At 45.8% G+C, this 21,484-nt stretch overlaps 1 protein-coding gene across 2 annotated transcripts; it reads right to left on the reverse strand.

The window, feature by feature from the left end:
- Positions 1–1,423: 1,423 nt before the first annotated feature.
- scn4ba (sodium channel, voltage-gated, type IV, beta a) lies at positions 1,424–20,380 on the reverse strand. Of its 2 annotated transcripts, XM_029255600.1 has the most exons (6): positions 19,201–20,380; positions 18,870–19,091; positions 6,186–6,349; positions 4,614–4,833; positions 3,896–4,025; positions 1,424–3,532 (listed from the first exon to the last, which is right to left on the reverse strand). In XM_029255600.1, the coding sequence occupies exons 2-6, from the start codon at positions 18,964–18,966 to the stop codon at positions 3,445–3,447; spliced, it is 699 nt and encodes a 232-aa protein (XP_029111433.1). In that variant the 5' UTR covers positions 18,967–19,091; positions 19,201–20,380; the 3' UTR covers positions 1,424–3,444. The 2 variants fall into 2 exon arrangements, with proteins under 2 accessions (XP_029111433.1, XP_029111432.1); XM_029255599.1 differs by having other exon boundaries at positions 18,870–20,380.
- Between the last annotated feature and the right edge of the window lie 1,104 nt (positions 20,381–21,484).

Consider the following 21,484-nt stretch of genomic DNA (forward strand, 5'->3'; position numbering starts at 1 on the left):
GTTGTGCATCACCCCTTCCGAATATGAGACCCACCAAGGGCAAAAGACAAGAACCGACAGGGCTTAGGGAGTACATACGTTACGGGACGTACAATTCTTAGTGCTGTTTTTACGAGTCCTGTAGCAATACATGGAGGGGTACAGTTAGAATGCCCAACCAGTAGGAGCAGCTAACAAATCAGTGCAATTGACAGACAGAGCAGCTCCACGCCCTAATTCTACATCCACATCAGGATTTGATGGCTGGTAGATGATTATTGGGCGCATGCATTACTAATGTTGGCTATTGCATTATCTGGTCTTGCAAATGAAGCACAATTATATTTCATTCTTATTGCTAGCAATATTATTTTACCCAAGACTGAAAGTATGAAACAAACACAGTGCAGGTGTAAAGACTTAACTGAGTCATTTTTGTCCGTCACAGTCTGTGTACGTTGCCTCAACTTTGCTAGTACACTACCGTAACGTGTGAATCACACTTCTTCGTACTGTGACTGCCACAGTCCTAACTAAGGCAGCCTTGCTCAGGAGAAATTAAAGACCCAGCTACAGGAACCATCAATGAATGAATTCATTGACTGTCTCCCCCAATAATTTGCAGTTCAACTCTTATCATAGAACATTGGTTCTAACCCTAACCCTAACCACTCTCTCCAGACAAGTTACCAACACTCGAGGCAGCCGGAACCCCTGATTCCTGAAGAAAAGCTCAAGTGTTAAGGAAGACCGCTTGACCATGTGCTCAGTTATGTAAAAATGGCTGAAGGGCAGCAACACTGCTACATTCAGAAAAGGTACTCTTGTCTTAAACTTATAAATTCTACTGAAGATATGGCTCATCCACATAAGTCACTCAAACTGGACCCATAATTTATAGCATCCTTTGTCCTGACATTACTAGCATTCTGCACACTCAAAAATTTGTAATTCTTAGTAAAGAGCCCAAAAAGCCCTCTTCCACCCCTGTTTCCACCTGGAATGTGTGGGCTACAGAGCAAATGGAAGAGGTGAGTATACATTTTCAGTTCCAGCAGCTGAAATTACCATTCAAAGTGACATTCAGTGATAGTTATGCTCTGGCAACTACTGTTGAGTTAATGCAAACAAGCAATGTGAAGACGTATACCTGCAATTTCAAATGGCAACATTCAATTAAAGAGGTTCTGATCATCATTCATGGATATATTTGCTTTGGATTGAAAACTAATCCAAGAAAACTCAACGGTAAATTGACACACTGGGAAAGAGTTGGTTGACTGAACTGGTTGCATACCTTAGTGATGCTCTGATGTGCTGCCGTTTGGCAATGAAACGGACCGGTTTTGTCTTGAGCAGTCATTGCTGCAAGGTAGCCTGCCTCTAGTGCCCACCACTGTCACTCTAATAGCACCTCATAGAATCCTCTCCTTTGAGTTTTGACTTTTGACTTGTCCTTGGTGTCATCACTTCTGTACTGAAATGTTTCCTCATCAAATATTTCATAAACAGTCAGTTTTCTATTAGGTGTTTGGGAAAAAGATGAGGGGGACTTTTATACATCTGGAATATAACTGCACATTTTTAACAGCATAACTGATACAGTCATACACAGACTTTATCAAGCACAATCTGGATGCATGGAGTATTCTTGCAGAATTTAGACTACATCATTCTTCTATTAGTCCATTGTACCAATCTTTATGACTTTATACCTTCAAAAATTCCTTGCATTGCTTAGCATTTCTTGACAAACAAAATGCATTAATTGTGGAGAGTGAAGTTCTTTCAGTTATCTAGATGAACAAACCCCTCAGGGACCAAAGGTAATATATCTGCTATACTTCAAATTTAACTAGTTGGATACAGCCACTGTTTTACCATACTGCTGCAGTTACACTAGGACATTGGATTACTTTATGGACATCGTTGTCAAGTTGACCTGAACTCCTGATCATGTTAGTCTGTAAAAACCAAGAGGTTTCCAGGAATGGAGAAGAAGGCAGTTGGACTAAGAGCCATGTGGTGGGCACCAAAGTGAACTTTGGAAGTTGTGTTCAGCAGGACACATTATTTCTGACCCATGGATTCATAGCGCCCTGCTGTGTGTGGTCCATTGCCCAGATTTTGGGTTGGCAGTCACAGAGAGACTAACATGATGACACAGGACATTCAACCACCTTGAAGTTCAGACTGACCACGCATGACAAAACCAAAGGGGGTTGGGAACCAAGAGCAACATTTTCTTGTGGTAAGCGTTGTGTATATAAAATCTTTCACATGCTAAAAAAATGCATCAGCTAATTGTTAGAAGCAGCATCATAAAAGGTCATTCATCTTCTATAGGGATTTATGGGGATTGTCCTTTAAATATTTTTATGTTCTTTTTTATTCATCTTTTATTTTTGTTGCTGTTTTGTAATGCTTTTTGTTGCAGTTTAAGTCCTCCCTTAAAGCAGAGGGAGCTATAAGCGTTTACAGGCACCTGTGTTTCATCTAAAGCAAAGAGAAAAAAAACCAGTGCTGGGCTGGATCCGGTGCAACACTCCTGTGACTCCTCCTTTCCCCTCAGTGTATCATTTCCATTCAAACCGGATTCAAACCAGATTGATCGAGTTTTGAAGAGTCCAGCGAAACCAAACCTGTTTCGAACAGGATCCCGAGCGCGAAGGTGAATCAGTCTCAAGTATCCGCTATACTGGTTTACAGCTCAGTGTCGCACAAAATAATCCACAGTACACACATTTAGTGTCGGGTATGAAATTCATAGCGTATGAAAAGCTAATAACAGTGGACAAATCTCAAGCCTTGTTATACTTCCCGAAAATTTGGTCAATGTCCTTTCTCTTCCAATAAACACTGCGCTTTAGAGGGGTGCACTGTTTTTGGCATCACCCATAACCCCAAAATCCAGAACACTAACACAGTGTTTCAGTTCTTGTGCTGTAGTACAATACATGGCAGTTAGCAGAACTTGGCAGTGTGTGTGTACTGTTTGTTTCACTGCAAGCCTGAGCTGAACCAAGTATAGTAACAAATCGCCGATTCTGGGTACAAAGCTTTGAGTTCCATCACTCTGTGAAGGTCAAAAACCCTGCTTCGTAATCCATGACGACCTAAATTAACAACTAATTCTGAATATTCACGTCCGTTTCATTCACATCTGGACAATCCAGACTTACTCTGGTTTGCATCCACTTTAAACCTTGGTAGTTGCTTAGGTGTGCTGATCCAGCCCAGAGTTTATAGGGTACATTTCATGTTCCCCTTCCTCAAGCAAAGTTTAAAATACATATATTTGTCATTTACGTATATATTAATATATATTTTTTTCAAGAAGATAAAGAAAAAACAGTCATTTTCAATAATGTTCTTTCTATATACCTATTTAACATATTTATATTTCCATGTATACATATATACATGTTTAAACATATATATATAGAGAGAGATACAGACATGTTTTCAAGCCTTTGGTGTTGCCTTATTTTCTGCTTTTGAGAGGCCGTTTTCTGTGTTGTCAATCCCTGAAGAACTCACAAGGCACTCTTTACTGTTGGGGAACAAAGAGGGAATGGAGATATGAGGAAAGGCAGCACAGGACACAGACTTTCTAGGACAAAGTAGTTACTGATTTGCAATTAATAAATATGTTTAAGTAGGTTGATTTTTGAGCAAGATCCCCTTTCACTGTAGTAAAAAAAAATACTGTATTTCAATTATCTCATTAACTCTGTACTGTACTATAGGCCTTATAGTCAGCAGTGTATGAGGGTAAGAGGTAGAGGGGAAATGTTTGTTTGGAGAAGGCAGAGGTTGCAAAAGACAATTTTTCTGTTGTTATTCCTGTTCTTCCTATAATTTGCATCCAGTTTTCTTTCCCACCTTACCCCCCCACCTTATTAGGCAAACTCACTTCTTCTCCTGGACCTTGCGAATTATGAAGAGGACGAGGGCCTTCAGCACCATGATCACGATGATCAAGCCGATGATCCCCCCCACTACTGACAGAATGATGATCGTCACGGTGTTGTCTACCTCTTTCACTGGAAAAGGGGGAGGGAAGGAATGAACTATGATTCTTTCGTGCATAACTACATGCCATTAAGTTTAAAATACTTTCTTTCTGTAACAGCTGATGTTATTATCCTGATTCTGCTGCTTATCAGCAACAAAAGTGATCCATAATTTCCCTCCCTCGTGTCCTATACTTCCGAAATAGGCTCAGATCCACAGTGAGCGGTTATTGACAATTAATGGATGGAATATTTCACTTGAGCAATTCCAATTCAACTTCTTGCTTTGTATTGACTGAACCAAGAAACCTCTGCGAGTATTTGCCCTTAACCACTTTGCTACTTATTGCCCTATTTAGTTATATTGTTGTCTCAACTAGACGTGGATGTTCATAAGACAAGAGGTCAGCAAAGATATGTTGAAAATTGGACGCCATTATTGTTATCGCTTTCCTCGTTACGTTTAATAGTAATACCTACTGTGAGAATTTATTGACTTTTACTTAGCTGATTTCCTTGTCAAACATTAGATAATCAACTTTACTCTGGGTTATCCTTTTGTAGGGATGAATTTTTCTCATGAGGTTATTCCGAAGGCAGCCCAAGAAGAACACTCACACTCGTCGACCACAATGAGGGTGAAGATAGCGCTGTGGTTGCGGTTCTTCTCCTTCGGGTTCCGAGCAAAGCAGGTGTACTCCCCTTCGTCATCAAAAGTCACATTCCACAGGAGGATGGAGATGTTGGTGGTTTTGCTGGACCCTATAAACTCCACCCGTGGCCAGAGAATCCTCACATGCGGCTCAATCCCCTCAGCTGGGATTACTCCGTCACACATCTGAGGGTTGGGTCAGATTGGGATGGGGCACCATGATTTGTAAAAATCAAAATAAAAATAGAATATACCAAGGTTTAATTTTCACAGACATACAGCAACATGGGCTTGTTTAAATGCAAAACCCTAATCATGAGAATAATGAAAAACTACAGTTGGCCCTTGATTTACGATGGGCTTCGTCACAAGTCACAAACCCCTTATATTGTTTATATAAACCATAAGGATACATGAGCAATTAACATGCATGAATGCTACATTGCATTATAGGGCTTTGTTATATTTTTTCACTACTTTCACACATGGTTCATGTTAAAATGACACTAACGAAGAAGAATAATATAAATATATTGCATTAATATATTTCCATGCTGCACTATTATTTTCATTATTTCTAAATCTGACTTCTTTCACATTTTCATTTTGCACCACTAGAATGCTCGTGTTTTCACTTGCGAGAGACTGAAAAAAATAACAGTAAGTTGAATGGAATTGCAGGGGGGCGCGGTGGTGCAGTGGGTTGGACCAGGTCCTGCTCTTCAGTGGGTCTGGGGTTCGAGTCCCGCTTGGGGTGCCTTGCGGCAGACTGGCGTCCCGTCCTGGGTGTGTCCCCTTCGCCCTGTGTTGCTGGGTAGGTTCCGGTTCCCCGCAACCCCGTATGGGACGAGCGGTTCCGAAAATGTGTTTGTGTGTGAATGGAATCGCAAATTTAAAAATTCTGCAAATATAATGTTTTTGTAAATAAAATGCAATCGCTGATAGACATACTGACTGCGTCCATAAAAATATGGGTCTTTTGTGACACCGTAGCCAGATGATATTACCATACGGCAGACCGAGCCACCCTTTTCAGATGTTACCACCAAACGAGATTAGAAAATCATATAATAAAGTGAACGGGACAGCAGAAGCAGGTCTGGGTTGGTAACCTGCAGAAATCGTAAGTCGAGGGCGACCTCTTTACAATTTTCGATGTAGTTTAATTACTAAGATGTACAGTTTAAGTACCAGTTTAAGTACCTGCAAAAGGCATCCTTGTTTGGATGCCATCACCCTAAATTCAGTACCTGCTGCATAGCGTGGATTCCCGCTTAGAATACTCTTAAACACTTTTGAGTGCCCTATTATATGCAGCTTCTAAATGCGGAAATCAGATGTGCACTTCACCTCGTCACAAAAGATTTAAACATCATAAATCTTGCAGGCGGAGGTCTTTCAAATAATTTATCATGATGAAGGAAGGATTTCCATATAGCTCAGGATTTACCTGAGCTGCTGCGGTTTGTAAGTGCCTCGTACCGCGGCCATTTGTCTTACTCGGACAAGTCGCTGTGCATTTGGACATCGCCGCCTACCTTATCCATGGTGCCATTTTTGTTGTAGTGCCAGCTGAAGTAAAGGTTCTTGATGCCGATGCAGCTCGAGTATGTGCAGGGAAGAAGGACTGTGCTGCCGTTCATAGCCTCGACAAAGTGCACCTTCCCCACTGACACCTCCAGAGCCTGGGAGTACCACACTCCTGGAAAAGGAGGGACACGGAGGAGAAAGAAGGAATGGGAAAGAAAGGATATGGAAACTGTACATACTATAACTAGAATAGCTGTACAATTTTACATTTCGTGATTCCGGTGCCCCACAGGCTGTCTGATCAGGTGTGGGTTGGAATCCGTTCACAGCCTCAGTCTTTATGGAGTTTGCTGGTTCTCCCCGTGTTCATGTCGCTTCCCCCACAAATTCCAAAGATGCACACACACACACACGCACACACGCACGCACACTCTCAGAACCACTTGTCCCATACAGGGTCGCAGGGAACCGGAGCCTATCCGGCAACACAGGGCGTAAGGCCGGAGGGGGAGGGGACACACCCAGGACGGGACGCCAGTCCGCCACAAGGCACCCCAAGCGGGACTCAAACCCCAGACCCACTGGAGAGCAGGACCCGGTCCAACCCATTGCGCCATTGCGCCACCGCGCCCCCCTCCAAAGATGCATTTCAAGTGAATTGGTGGATATGCGTAGACAGCCCTTAAAGTGAGTTTGTGGCCAGCCCGCAATGCATAGGGGTCCCATCCAGGGTGACCCTGCCTAGTCTAGTGTCCTCCAGACAGCCATGATCCTGCCCTAGGGGTAGCGTACCCTCGATCGAGAGCGAGTCATTTATTCATTTATAGCTGACACCTTTGATATAACATTACAAACCAAACTACTTACAAATACTCACCCAGTATAGAGCTGGGTGATTTTTACTTCAGATGTAAATACCTTCATCAATGGTGCTACAGCAGGAGGTGGGATTTGCACCCAGGCTCTTCAACTGCAAGGTAACAGCTCTACACATTACATGACTTGCAGCTCTCTGCTGTCTCGTTACTATATGTTTACCTACACAGCAAGAGCTTTTACCCATTTTTACTGCGTGTTTGGTCCTATTCAGATGAACTACCCTGCTATAGGGTATAACAGGACCGCTCCTGGGACTTTAGCACAGAAATTCACACTGCCTCAATTCTATGTCTGTGACACTATACCATTACATTTTCTAATGTGATAAAGAGGTAAAAAGTGGACTGTGGCATTTTCACTCATTTGCACACTGCTGCCGCCGAGTGTCATTTTCACGAGGGCGTCATCGCTGCGGCAGGACAGCCCGTCCCACAAGAGAAACGCGGATGTGCTAACTTGTTCCATGTGGCATCCTGGCAGGGGGCCCTGAACCCGAACAAGGGGGTGGGTGGACGCTGGGAGAAAGGGGACAAAAAGGCAGGTTAGGGATGTTTCAGGGAATGCTTTTATCAGTTGCGCCACCTCCAGGCGCCGGTATTCTCACTATGCGGATCAGCGTCAGTGCTGATGGGACGCAGGACAGGGGGCTATTTTTAAACCCTTCCGTCCCTCCTCAATAATTCATACCAGGGACTCGTGGTTTGTGGCGGGTGCTAAACGGGACTCGGCAGTACTGTTTCTAACGGCGCGCGTGACGATACTCGGGTTCCACGCTACCCCGTCCCCCCGTCCCCCGACCCCAGGGTCATTGACATGTTAGACGGAGCCACTCACTCCCTCCTGCTCATCCGCCGCTTCCCAAACATTGATTTACAGGAAAGCACGTGGCTCAGATCCAGAAGCTGCAGCAAAATCCTGACCAAAGTTTGCAGCGAAATGAGTCTCAACAGTAAATTGCTGACCTCTTGAAACACAGACAATGTTTTTTAATGTGGAAAAACTGCACACCGGCTATGCGTTCTATGCAAAGAGCAAAAGGATGCCTTTTCATGCATCTTTTCATTCACCACGCAGCTCTGAAATAATACAACGTTCCTCTCCAAAACTATTAGTGCACATTTCTGTGTTGTCAGTTGCAGCGAACCAGTCGTGTGCCGTGCAACTCGCTGCACTGGGCCGCCGGAACACAATCACTATTAATTTGAGCGATGTGTCCTACAAAGGTGTTCGTTTGAGGCTGTAAGCTGAAGTGTGAGGGATTGCTTTATGCTCATAGTCAATCAGAAGCCAGTGAACTGCACAACAATAATATATTTCACCATCTGAACAAAATACAAGAACCGGTGGTCAGAGTTACGTGCAAATATGAATTCCAGAAGATGACTGCCACCACAGCGAGAACCGTCAATCCAATCCATTTAGGCAATAGCTAAGAAATGAGTAAATTAAGAATAAAACATTTTTGCAACTTCAATGTGTTTTAATGGAATAAAATAAGATATTATAAAGCTTATAATGCTCATTCTAATTAAAAACTATACATTTCGTGCAGTTCAATCTCACCATCTCAACGATACCTTCTGTGATTTTGGTCTCGATTTAGAGGAGCTACTACCCTAACTTCATTTAAACTATTTATACTGTGCACGTTGGCTTCCTTTAAATAATTTGTTTTTTCTTCGCTGTTCTGCCTCTGTGACTCTGACCGACCACCAAGCTTTCATTTCTGGGCACCGCATCACATCTGGCTTGTTGATCTAGTAAATCTGAAGGGCATCCGGTAATTATGAGATAACCCACTTTTAATGAGTTCGTTGCGATAACCCCTTTTTTGCACTTCTCGGACAAACCCTCTTACTGTTTCGAAAGGAAACGATAGGGTGGAAATTGCTTTAAGTGTCCAAGCAAACGTCCCAGCATCGCTAAACCTCATGGAACACGCTGTCACAGCGTCTGAACCGATATTCTTTAAAACGATCGTATTCTGTAGACGTTCCCATGCCGTTCCACGTGTAGCACCGTTTGGATTTCCACCACGCTCGTGCGTTTAGGATTTATTCAGTTTGAGGACGACTGGTAACCTAGACGAGTTCCATCCCCCCCAGGTCACAACACTCGGACACAGCTGTGCCGCCACTGTACGAGGAAAATTAGGACAACGACAAAAACCTAATAAGCTGAATGCCAGGACCGTCCGCCCCCTGCCACCGCTCAAGAAAGCAAAGCACGATTTTGTCCTTCAGTAAACTGCGGTAAGAAGACGACCCCCTACCCACGATGCAACGTACAAAGACAACTGCTTGTGTTCCGATTGATCCTTTTAGCTGCAACCGTGAATGCTTTTATCCTCCATGGGCACATCGATAATGGAACCTGCTGAATGATCCAGGCAGCTGCAAGGTCAAAAGTCTGCATTGAGTGCCACAAACACATGTGAACCCACAAGTGTATTTCTGCTCGCGCTGACTGAGCGGTGTTGGTGTCGATGAAACACTCAAACCGTAAGGCCTGTAGTCCCATCATCTGCATACCACGTACTTACCGACTCCCAAAAATCCGGCCTCACCACCTTGCTGGAAGTCTGCACTGCCGCACGCACTCTCTGTAACGGGGGAGATGTTTCCCTCTTAGTCCTAGTAGACTGGGAAATCTGCAGCCGCGATCAGAACTGGGCTCGTAAAAGAAAAGGACAGCTGATCCTTTTCCACACGCACCATCTTGAGCCTGCGTCTGCACTGCGGTGTCCAAACGATTTTGGCCAAGGGGAAACAAGCATTACTGTGAATTGGTCTGAAGGCTGCGTGTGTAAAAAATCATAGTAACTGACATAATGCACCTTAGACGCCTAAAATAAAAGTTATTATTTAATTTATTGTATTGTATTTAGGGGCAGTGTCTGTTAAAGCGTTTTTGTCTAACTGTAATTGTATTATCATGTAATGCATTGGAGGGGGTGCAGTGGCGCAGTGGCGCAGTGGGTTGGACCGGGTCCTGCTCTCCGGTGCGTCTGGGGTTCGAGTCCCACTTGGGGTGCCTTGCGACAGGCTGGCATCCTGTCCTGGGTGTGTCCCCTCCCCCTCCAGCCTTACGCCCTGTGTTGCCGGGTTAGGCTCCGGTTCCCTGCAACCCCGTATGGGACAAGCGGTTCAGAAAGTGTGTGTGTAATACATTGGAATTTATACCATTAATGGTAAGAAAAATGGGGAAACAGTAGAACAGCAGGTAAAGTCAGTGCCTCACAGCTCCTGTGCTGCTCGATGTGTTTGGGGTTTGCATGTTTTTCCACAAGTTTGGACCCCCCTGAGACACGCGCTGCACAAGGCACAAGTGAACCGCGTCTGTTCCACCCTTGCCTTGGAAAACACATAAGTGGTCACTGTGAGTCACATTCAACTTGATGGCACTTCCATCCCTGGTATGCACACACACACACACACACACACAATGTCTACAGCCACTTGTCCCGAGTTGGATTGCGGCAAACCGGAGCCTAACCCGGCAACGCAGGGCACAAGGTTGGAGGGGGAGGGGACAGACCCTAGCGGACAGGGACACCAGTCCGCTGCAAGGCACCCCAAGCAGGACTCGAACCCCAGACCCACCACACAGCAGGCATCCATGGTACATATCATACATATTAGTATTAATTTTACAAATGTATTCGAGAGCCTAGTTGTGTGAAACAGAGGTTCACTCGCAGCCCTCAGATCACATGTCGGACAACGAGGTCTTCACATCTGTGTGTGTCTACGACACTCTGTGTGTATGTGTCTGTGTCACTGTTGTCTGGAGTAAACTCACCGTCCAAACAGAAATCCCCTTCCTCATTTCAGTTATTCTCAGTGATCGTATCGGCGCACTTCTTCGGGCCACTTAAGCCGTAAACTGTAGCGAGTATGTGGCCACACCATGCCTTCCCACTTAGAAACTGTTGACACGTCTGTCGTTTTATCGGCGAAAATGGTAGGGTTACCCAAGGGAATGAAAATAAAGCAAATGAAAGGACTGCTGGATGGTTATTTTTGATATTTTATACAGTTCACAAGGAATACTAAATATGATTTAGTATAACAGACATATGATAGTAATTTGAGCAAACGCCTTTAAAAGCACACATTAAAAAAACATTGCACAAAATGGCACAGAACCCTATCTGCGGTACGGAGGCAGCAATGGCTCATTAACAGCGATGATTAACAAATTAGGACTGGCCCTCCCACCCTCGTAAAAAAGAATGAAATCGTCGGGCAGCGGGCGTGCCCACTCCGACGGGGGCTCAGAGAAGGTTTGAGGGAAGCGCGACGATGGCGCGTTCGAGGCGCTTTTACTGGACCCCTTGCGTTGTCCCATCTCGCTGTCCTGCATCCGTTCTGTCAAAACACTGATGAAATATTGAAGCATAAAGTACCGTCCCGAAGCGAACGGTTTTTAAGTCCTAAATAAAGACCAGAGAGCAGTGCAGCGCCTGTCTCCCGTCGCTGTCAGAGGTGCGAAGGAAAGGCAGACCTTCGGCGAAGGCTTCGCGACCGTTCGAGCAACGCCTCCAGCATACGGGGGGTGTGATGAATCTTTATAGAAAGAGGTTCAGCTGCAGACCTGGCATCCCAGTATGTGTGAATACATCCGCGGAAGAGATATGCACCACCTTGCATGAGACACACTGAACGTTTTTTAACTTCTCTATTTATTCTTTATTTAGTACCGTCTGTTAAATTATCCATCGACCCACCGTGGATAACCACTCGTCCGGGGTCTCCGCGATCAGGAGACACTCTCGGAATTGCAGGGCACGAGGAAGGGAACACCCTGGACAGGACGGTAACCCGCTGCAGAGCAATGGCGCTCACGCACTCGTTCATCCCCACACACACACACACACACACACACACACACACACACACACTGTATGTATGGACTGTGGGAAGAACGTGGAGCACCCGAAGGAAACCCGCGTGAACATGGGAGAACGGGAGAACTCATTGCCCAACTTGTAAAAATTGTTTTACGGGGTGGAGTATTCCTTTTCATTTAAAGAATACCCTTACCATTTCATGTCAGATCCTGGCATATTTCATATTTCATCGAGAAGTACAAGTGAATCCAGAGTGAAAAAGAGAACGTTTAACGTCTGTCAGTTGCTGTCTTTTCTCTTTTTGGACGGCAGTTCTCCACCCCAGCCTGTCCCGTGCCTCCCGCCACCCCACCCTAACCCAGCAGTGCCTAGAAGGCCCCTATGACGTAAACCTCCACTCTGCCCACATCTAGAATCTGCAGTGCACCCCCCCCCCCCTTTACAATGCAGCAGACAGATGCAGCAGAAACGTCCCTGGGAGCTGCCTTCCCGCACACCCTCTTATACCCGGTCCAGCCACCGCTACAACCAGCTAGTGACATCTGACTCAGCTCTTTTCTATAATTCCTAATTCCTTTTCTCGTTCTCTTCTTGGGCCCAAGCTGGGCTGTTATTCTAATCAGTAATAACTCCTGTCTTTCCATTATCGTTTTTTCTACATTTACCACAGGCATCCCCTTTATGGCGCATTTTTAATAGGTGACAACAAAAGCTGACACACGTGCGGGAGGGTTTGCCCTCTGTAGCGTCAGCAGCCGCTCCTCTGGAACTCGAAGCGCGACGTGCCTCGGACTGCAAATCAATTGGCGTGCGGGCTGCGGTGCCGTGAAGTCCCAGTGTGGCCAAGGGCATCTGCAGGCTGCCATAACGCCACCGCTGGCTGCTCACTGCTGAGAATAAGCAGAGGGTCCCAGGAGCACGTGGCAGCATTAATCTTCCCGCCGTTTTAATTAGGGACCCCACACGACTGCGCTGGCAGTCAGTCATTCTCTCTGCCTCTCTGACTTTTTCCCCAGGAAACGCAAGAAACACCTTTTATAGTTATAAATCACCTGTCTAATTATTTATAGCTTATTTCTGGTGGGATCACTTTGTAAGAGATTTGATCACCCTTTATTGCCTTGGTCCAGCTCTGTCACAAGGTTCACGGTAAGACAAAAAGGAAGTGTGTGCTCCCTCCCTTCTGAAAAAATGTGGTACAAATTCTGGACTGCCTGGTAAGTCTTCAGAAATACTGGCTTTCCCCCCTTTTAACACATGTAGCGAGGCTCCCCTGAGGACATGCTGCAGATGAGATCCCCACTCTGAGCTCATTACTGAAGGGAGATCCAACCGTCCCATGCGGCAAGACAAGAACAAACTCCGCAAAGGCATCACAGTCTGATGGACCCAGTACCACATGGTCAGTATTTTCCTTTCAAACAAGTTCAACTGAGTTCACTCGGAGAGACTCGGGCTCGAGGGGCAAATTCTGAGATATTGTTCTTGCGTGTAAAGTGATGATGCCTTCAAGGGGGAAGCATCACCCAGGTGGCATCACAAGCGCTACAACTTCTCTCAAGAGCCATGGACTTCTGCGACAGCACACCGAGAGCAGAGCATTGGTGGGTCTAAGTCTGCAAGCAGGATTCTTAATTTGTGTATCAGCATGCACTATGTGTGCTTCATTGCACGGCAAGTTGCATTCTGGGTATGTGTTGGGTGTGGTCTTTGGGTGAATTTGTAACACTCAGTTTCCTCTCTGCACCATCTGTCTTTACACCTCTGTTCTTGTACTGTTGGATACTATATATCCTGCCTATTGTAAAATGCTTTAAGTTGTTTTTAAAGGTAACAAATAAAATAAAGTTTATTATTATAATGACCTCTTTCCTTCTCTCTCTTCACTTATATCCATCTTTCCCCCGCTGCACTGTTTTCTTCCTGTGGGGATTTAACTCTTCCCTTTACCGTATACATCCCTACATCTGTCTCACTTTGCACCCTAATCACCTTCCATCAAGTCCCCACCCACACTCCACCCACTCCCCATCAAGTCCCCACCCACTCCCATTAAGTCCCCACCCAAACCCCATCAAGTCCGCACCCACACAACATCAAATCCCCACCCACTCGCCACCCACTCCCCATCAAGTCCCTACCCACACTCCACCCACTCCCCATCAAGTCCCCACCCACTCCCATTAAGTCCCCACCCAAACCCCATCAAGTCCGCACCCACACAACATCAAGTCCCCACCCACTCGCCACCCACTCCCCATCAAGTCCCTACCCACACTCCACCCACTCCTCATCAAGTCCCCACCCACACTCCACCCACTCTCCATCAAGTCCCCACTCACACCCCATCAAGTCCCCACCAACTACCCATTAAGTCCCCATCCACATCTCATCAAGTCCCCACCAACTACCCATTAAGTCCCCATCCACATCTCATCAAGTCCCCACCCACTCCCCATTAAGTCCCCACCCACATCTCATCAAGTCCCCACCCACACTCCACCTGCTCCCCCACCTGTATCCCATCAAGCCCCAACCCACTTTCCACCCACTTCCTGCCAAATCCCCACCCACTCCCTATCAAATCTTCCAATTCTGAATAGAGAGTTAGAGATGCACACCACAGTCTGCTCCTCCTTCATGCATCTCATTGAACAACTGAAAGGCATCAATAATTAATCCCCTTCTGCTCTCTCTGTAAGGCAGAAGTGCTGACGGCAGGGATTCTCGTCCAGCTCACATGCCTCTCTGGTCCTCTGCAGGTGGGGTCAGGCCTTCAGGAGGCTGTCACACGGGAGGAGCCGTTTAATCGTTTCATAAACTAACCATGCAGAGAAGCTGCGCTTTGTTTCCTGCCTTAAGTTCTTTACTGGGCAGCAGGACTGTGAGGGGACAGTTGAATATGATGCTCCAATCACTCCTTGGGTTCATTGGCTATATGGAGAATGATGAGTTATTGCTTACCACTAAACCAAAAAATGAATAAATGCATTCATGCATTTGGCTGACATGGTGCATCTTAAATTATCCCTTGGGAAGACTGTGGGGTTTGTCCTGCAAAATGGGACACCTGGCCATACTAGTAAGACACACATACATATACACAAAAATAAACACACAGCCAAGTAGAAGTACTACTCTGCAAGTACTACTTTGAACAATGTACTACATAAATAAGGTTCACAAATAGACACTGGATCAAGAGAACAATGTACCTGATTTTTTTTTTTTTAATTATTTTCCAACAAAATTTACGTAGAATGGAAAGCACTTGGTAATAGATCTGAATACTTGACCTCCCTGGTAATATATTGTATATCTCTGCTTGCAGCACACGGTTAAGAAATATAAGGTGCAAAGAACCGACCAAGACTCTTCTTCAAGATATCGTTGTGAATTATAGTACAGGCTGTGAAAAACACGCTTCAGTCCGTGTGCCCGTCCTGGGGCACAGGCCGCCAACAAGGGCTCTCCAGGAGTCCCAAAGAGCTGAGATGTCATGAAGTTTCCTTGTTGGCGTTTCTGTAGCTGGCAAGGTTTTTATGGCGTGACGTAGCTAGCCCCACGGGAATGTGTTCTGAACATCTTGTTATCTCCTCTCCTCACTGAAGTTCAGACTAAACTGGAGGGGTGACAGTCTTTGGCTGTGATTGCTGAGGAACAGAAAGACGCAGGTGAGATTTTTCAGAGGGGGATCTGAGGGGCTGTGAGGAAGGTTCAACAGCATGTGACCGTAAGAAGAACCCCTCCTAGCTGGGCCAACCCTAGCGGCTCAGTGCTAATCTCGGGATGAACTCCACACTGCAGCACACAGAATGATGCGGCATAACTTTCTACAAATACATTACATGCAGCCATCGCCATGTACGGCACATAGGCCAGACAGGTAGAGCACTGTGTGAGAAGACAGATTTCCACAGGGCTTATATACCTTCTCCTATGAGGATATGTCCATAGTGATGCATCAAATTATGATAGCGATGTTTTCATCTTCATGAGACTCAGTCGTTTTAGGTTTTCATGTCTTAGACGTATAAAATTCAGCTGCAGTGTGGTCTGTACATGTACAAAAAAATAAATCACTCAAGCTTTCATTTAATTAATATTTCTGTACTGTAATTACACTGCAACAATATTCTGCATCTCTAAGTCACATTACTTGACTGCCGCAGGAACGAGGACACCGAGGAGGGCAAAAAAACATATGAGAACATGTAGTACCTTCCCTTTTTATTGGGAATTAACTTTTAAAAATTTGCCGCAGTTTAAAGCAAATTCATAGAAGATACATTCATTGAATACAAACTAAAGAGAGATGTCAGGAAATGCTCAGCTGCGCTCCCCCACGTCCCAGAGTATTTTTTTAGCAGTAAGAACAGACTCCATTTAGGTTTTTACACTGCAAAGCTGTGGAAGATACCCCCAACATGCATTAAAGGCTCCCTAAGCACCAGGTTTTAAAGCACATGTAAAAACCTACTTGAGATGGTTTTCAGTTTTTTTTCTGAATCTCAAACATCATTATTGAATCTGAAACACTTTTCTCAAACATCATTATTTTCCTCACTGATTTATTTCATTGATAATTTTTTGGACACTTCCCTGTTTTATTCAATTTAATTTTTTAAAAATCCTTTTCATCAACAGTGTCTTCTGACTTTACTCTCTGTCGCATCCAGTTGAAGCTGAGATGATCGGACATTAAACATTGCGAATGTAATGGCTTCCATATATCAAAGGCAGATCGATTTGGGCCCATGTCAGATGCTTTCTTTTTTTCCCAAAATTAAAACCTAAATTTTAAATTCCTGCTTGCTGTGAAAAGGGGCTAATAGATGCTCAGGGTGTAGCAGGGATTTAGAGAAGGAGGGAGAGGCAGATGAAGGGAATGAAGATGACAAGACACATCATTCCCAGCTGTGGTCACTTGCTGTACGCTACTGGCTACAAGCCCAGGTGCAAGGAGCTCCACCCAAGTTGCAAGGACTTGTCCAGGCGGCACTGGCTGAACTCACCTCCACACGCTTCAGGAACTGGAATAAAACTGCCAACTCACATCCCCTCTGTAGTTTTGATTTTATACTGGGTTTATTATAAACATGTATAAAGCTTGCTTAAAGAGGAGCAGTTCAGGCATATCTGTGATTCAGCTTCACACCATTGGTTACGAGAACATCACATCAGAACACCGTTACCTTCAGTGATGTCAAAACTCTCAAACAAGAAGAATTTCAAAAAAGTGTTTTTCATCTGTTGCTAATTTCTACTTGCATTCTATTTCTGCTTCGTCATACATCCACGTCAGCGTATGAAACGCATTCTGTGTTTTCATTTCTGCTGCCACAATTCCAAACTCAGCAATTCCCTCATAAATTATATTTTTCAGCAGACCCGGTAGATGCTGATCAGCTGCTGGTTCCACAAGCAGGATGCACAAACTCGAACTGTTAGATGCACCACCATGGTTTGGCTGGGGCTCCGACTGACCCCACAAGGAGCGGAAAATGCTTCATTTAATCCTTGGAGAGATGGCACATATTTTCTGCTTGTTCAGTTGATTTATGTGGAGGTTTGCAGATATGCATGCGGATTTCTACATGAAAAACCCAAATGGGTGTCAGTTGTTTGCTTGCGTTTTCTTTACATTTTCAAGAAACTCTTGATTATAATTTACAGCTAAGACAGTACTACTGGTTGTAATGACTCAGTAAAACTTAACCTGCATTTACATCGCAGTCTATCTATACAATGTAAAAGTAACAATGTGTTCTATTATGTGTTTTGTGTACTTCTACCACCACAGAATCAGAGGTTATACATAGTGTCAGTCAACTGGGAGACAAAATATGTAGATGGATGAAACTGGAAGCTGCCCGAACTCTCTCGCCTCAGCGTGCGGAGGCCATGTCATATCTTCACAGACGATGCAGTTTCCACAGTATCCCGAAACCCTATACAGAAATGTCAAGTGTTTGTCACAGATGAATGTCCCATTGAGATCTGTGTGCATGGCCTCAGATAAGTGGTTAGCAATCCAGCCCTCTGCTCAAACATAAAACTCTTCCATCTTACCTTGCAGCTTGAAGAAATTGAACCAGGCATTCCCTACAAACTAGCAAAATCCAGAAAGAGATGCCGGTGACGCGAGTCAAGGCTCTCCAGGCCAGCTGTATCAACAACAGCGCGACGGCTTGTTTCATCGAAAAAAAATAAATCTCAGCAGGCCACAAAACCAAAGCAATCCAATCCAACGTAGGAGCATAACGAAACACAGAAGCATTAACCCAACACCATATGTATATGTGCACACCTCTGTATTTATACAATTTCAACATAGAGAAGAAAAAAAGGTTAAGTGAGCTGGTGACTCAAGTATAATTGTTTCATAAATAACAGTATTTTTGTGACCGTTCTAAACACCGTAAGTATGTTTCTAACAACACAGATGAAGTGGTTCAAGTTATGTTATTGACCTCAGCGCTCTAAAGTGGCCCAGAACCCCCATCCTGGGAAAAAACTGGTTCTGAAAGTTCCTAAACAGGAGGAAGGAACACGAGTAGATGTCACACATCACGGAGACGGGAGAGGGAAAACCTCTCTGTTATTTCTTATTAGCTCAGTGCCCTGATCACCGTGAGAACAGGCGGGGGGTGGGTGGGGGAAGAAGAAGGGCAGAAACTAAGAAGAGAAATCGCATCCCCCTTCTTCTCCAAATATAGATTAGAGAGAGCCGCAGGACTGAGCTGCCAAATAAACATCCCCAAGCAACAAGTAGGCAAGGCAAGGCAAGGCAAGGCAAGGGTGCAACCTGAGCGCCCGTCCGCCCGCTCGACCGCCCTCCTCTCTCTTCTGCGTTTCTGCAAGCTGTGCAGAAACTGGCGCGCCGACCGGGATGCGGCGGGTCCACGGACGGGACGAGACGAGACGGACCGGCAGCCGAAGGAGCGATCCGCGCACTTACCGACGCACAGCGCGAGGATCACACCCGCCACGTGCACGGCGTCGCCCGACCGCGCGGACCTGGGCACGCCCGCGCTGCCGCTTTTCCGGGGATCCATGGCCGCGCGCTGCCGCTTCGCTTGTTGCTGTCAGGCTTCGGGACACTTGTTTCTCTGCTACTCTGGCGTCTGACTTGGAGCGCGGATGGGGAGGGGGTTTCTACGCCGGGGGGCGGTACACTGGACTGAGGAAAAAAAAAAGAAAGAAAGAAAACGCTTCCGCTAAACGGCTCTTCCCGCCTTTTCCGCCGCGTGAGGACAGTGTGAAGCGGATGCGGTGGCGGTGCGGCGTACTGGCCGCTGCAGCCTGCGGGTGCCGCAGAGTCTCGGAGGGCTGCGAGACGGAGGGACGTGCAGCACAGCGAAGGGGAGCCGAGCGAGCTGAGCGGAGCGGCGCCGGTTCCGTGCCTCCACGGGCTCCAGTTGCCGTCTGCTCGCGCTCGTTCAGCCGTCTGCTCGCGCCCGCCGGCAGATCCCGGGCACGTGACGGAAGAAATAGTGAGGGCTTGGGGACGAAGGATCCCGTGCCCAGTCCTTCAGCCTGTCCCCCCCCAAATAAGTAATGCTGGAGGGGGGGTTCCTGGGGAACGGGGGGTTGGCGGAGTATTGGCAGTCAGGGTGCGGATCCCAGCCGGCGCGCTGAGGACTGAGCCGCGGCAACTGCTGCAGCGGAGGCTGCGCCGGACCAACACGGAGGATGCGCGCTGGAGGAGGGGATCCCTAGTTCCGATCGCATTGGGTGTGTGTGCGTGTGTGTGCGTGTGTGCGCGCGGGCGATCGGACGCTCCGGCAGGTCCGCCTGGCGGGGGTCGTCCGGCTGCCGGGAGATTCAGGGTCGCCTCCCTCGATCCCTCGCATTCCTCGCTCCCGCCCGGCAGCGGCTGGCTGGCGCTCGCTCAGCTTCGCCTCGCTCTCTATCCTGGCCCAGTGCCACACTCGCTCCGTAGCGCTGATTGCCCCCCCTCCACACACACACACACACACACACACACACACACACACACACACACACACACACACCTCCCGAGTTCAGGGCGACTGCAAACGCAGGCAGTTTCTTGTGCAAAAGGGTTTTAAATCAGAGGGGTTTCTGCAATGCAGGTCGGAGCCATTGATGTAGGTATGAAGTTGTGCATCTCAGGACCTGTGAGTAAGCAACGTGTCTCACAGACACACACACACACACACGTTGAAACTGGAGTGTTACAGATAGAACATTCACAAACAATGCTGTGTTAAAATATTCTTACATTCTATAATAAATATTCTTATAGAAATACAGTGAGTAATCATACAGTCGGTATCTTTAACCGAGACAACATACACCACTCTTCTTTCTCTGTTAAACACGAGCCAAGAATCAATCTGTCTGGTTTTGCCAGCACGTATCTTGGTTGCACAGCTTCACTCCAGATGTCTGCATGTGTGTATGTCTACGTGTTCATGGAAAATGCTAAATGGACTGGAATTAAAGTCTCCCTCTTTATCTCTTGCTGTGTTTTTCTTTATATCCATCAATTTATGCACATGGACTACATTTGTTATGACCCATGTGACACTCATTCACTTTCACATCATGCCCTCAATTGTGTTGGTCCTTTGAAGAAACTGGAAAGCGTTGCCTGCATCTCATCCCTCTACAGAGTTGGGCAAGACCTCAGGTATTCATTCTAGAAGTGATGAATGTTTGAATCCTCCAGAAACACCATCTGGGTTTGCTGGGGCTGGGAAGGGCACTTAGAGGTGGTGGTGAACATATGTACTCTTCAAAGGTCAATGTAACTGAGCTGTGGGGCTCTGGTTACAGGGATACAGATACACGGAGACCAGTCCATGAAGCTGGACCTTGGCGTTCAAAGCAGCACATCAGCGCAATGCAACACCACTTATTACAGCCCTGTATCCCTACTGAATGTTGACTTTAAAACTATTTCAAGGGTCAAGATGCAGGGTTGTCTTCCTCTTCTGCCTATTATATGGTGTAGCCTCACTGTTAAGTGCAAGATCTGACTCCACATAGAAATTTATTTGTTCAAGTGTGATCGATGGTTGCCATTCACTGGTGCAACGTATACATTTGTCACTTATGGCTGGTGAAAATAGCTACTCTTTCAGCAGTAGGTGTCAGATGGCAGAAGTAAAGTAGGGTCTCCAGTGCTTTTGGTTCAGGTCTTCTTATTATGTAACGTGAATAAGTATGATGTTACTAATAAACACTACAATCAAATCAGTTTTGTAAAAAGAAAACAGTGCGCATGAGTATTTATTTTTATTTGCAAATCATTCTGCAATCTATATTTTTTGTCTGTGGCTAGATTTTACACATATTTTTGTATGCATAGTGTGAGTTTTTGGGAATATTTCAATACAAACAACATATCTAATTACTTGAACAATATGGAATCTATTTTTGCTTTCTAACAAACTGAAAGCAATCAAACAACTGACCCACTTGATCCCCTGTAAACCTTATAAGGGTATTCTGGTGTCTGCCCTTGTCAGTAAGAAAGAGGGGAAACCGCTTACTGTGGCAGTAAAATTTGGTTCCTGTTTTTCTCCCTCTCAGTGAAGGAGTTGG

The sequence above is a fragment of the Scleropages formosus genome, chromosome 10 (genome assembly GCF_900964775.1).
Source record: "Scleropages formosus chromosome 10, fSclFor1.1, whole genome shotgun sequence".
Classification (NCBI taxonomy): Eukaryota; Metazoa; Chordata; class Actinopteri; order Osteoglossiformes; family Osteoglossidae; genus Scleropages; species Scleropages formosus.

Bases quoted from the DNA above. Each gene is read 5' to 3' on its own strand.
- scn4ba (XM_029255600.1), bottom strand. From the start codon at position 18,966: ATGGATCCCCGGAAAAGCGGCAGCGCGGGCGTGCCCAGGTCCGCGCGG. The intron at 6,350-18,869 runs GTAAGTGCGCGG...CTCCTTTTCCAG, and splicing joins GATCCTCGCGCTGTGCGTCG to GAGTGTGGTACTCCCAGGCT. The intron at 4,834-6,185 runs GTAGGCGGCGAT...CCCAACCCTCAG, and splicing joins AAAATGGCACCATGGATAAG to ATGTGTGACGGAGTAATCCC.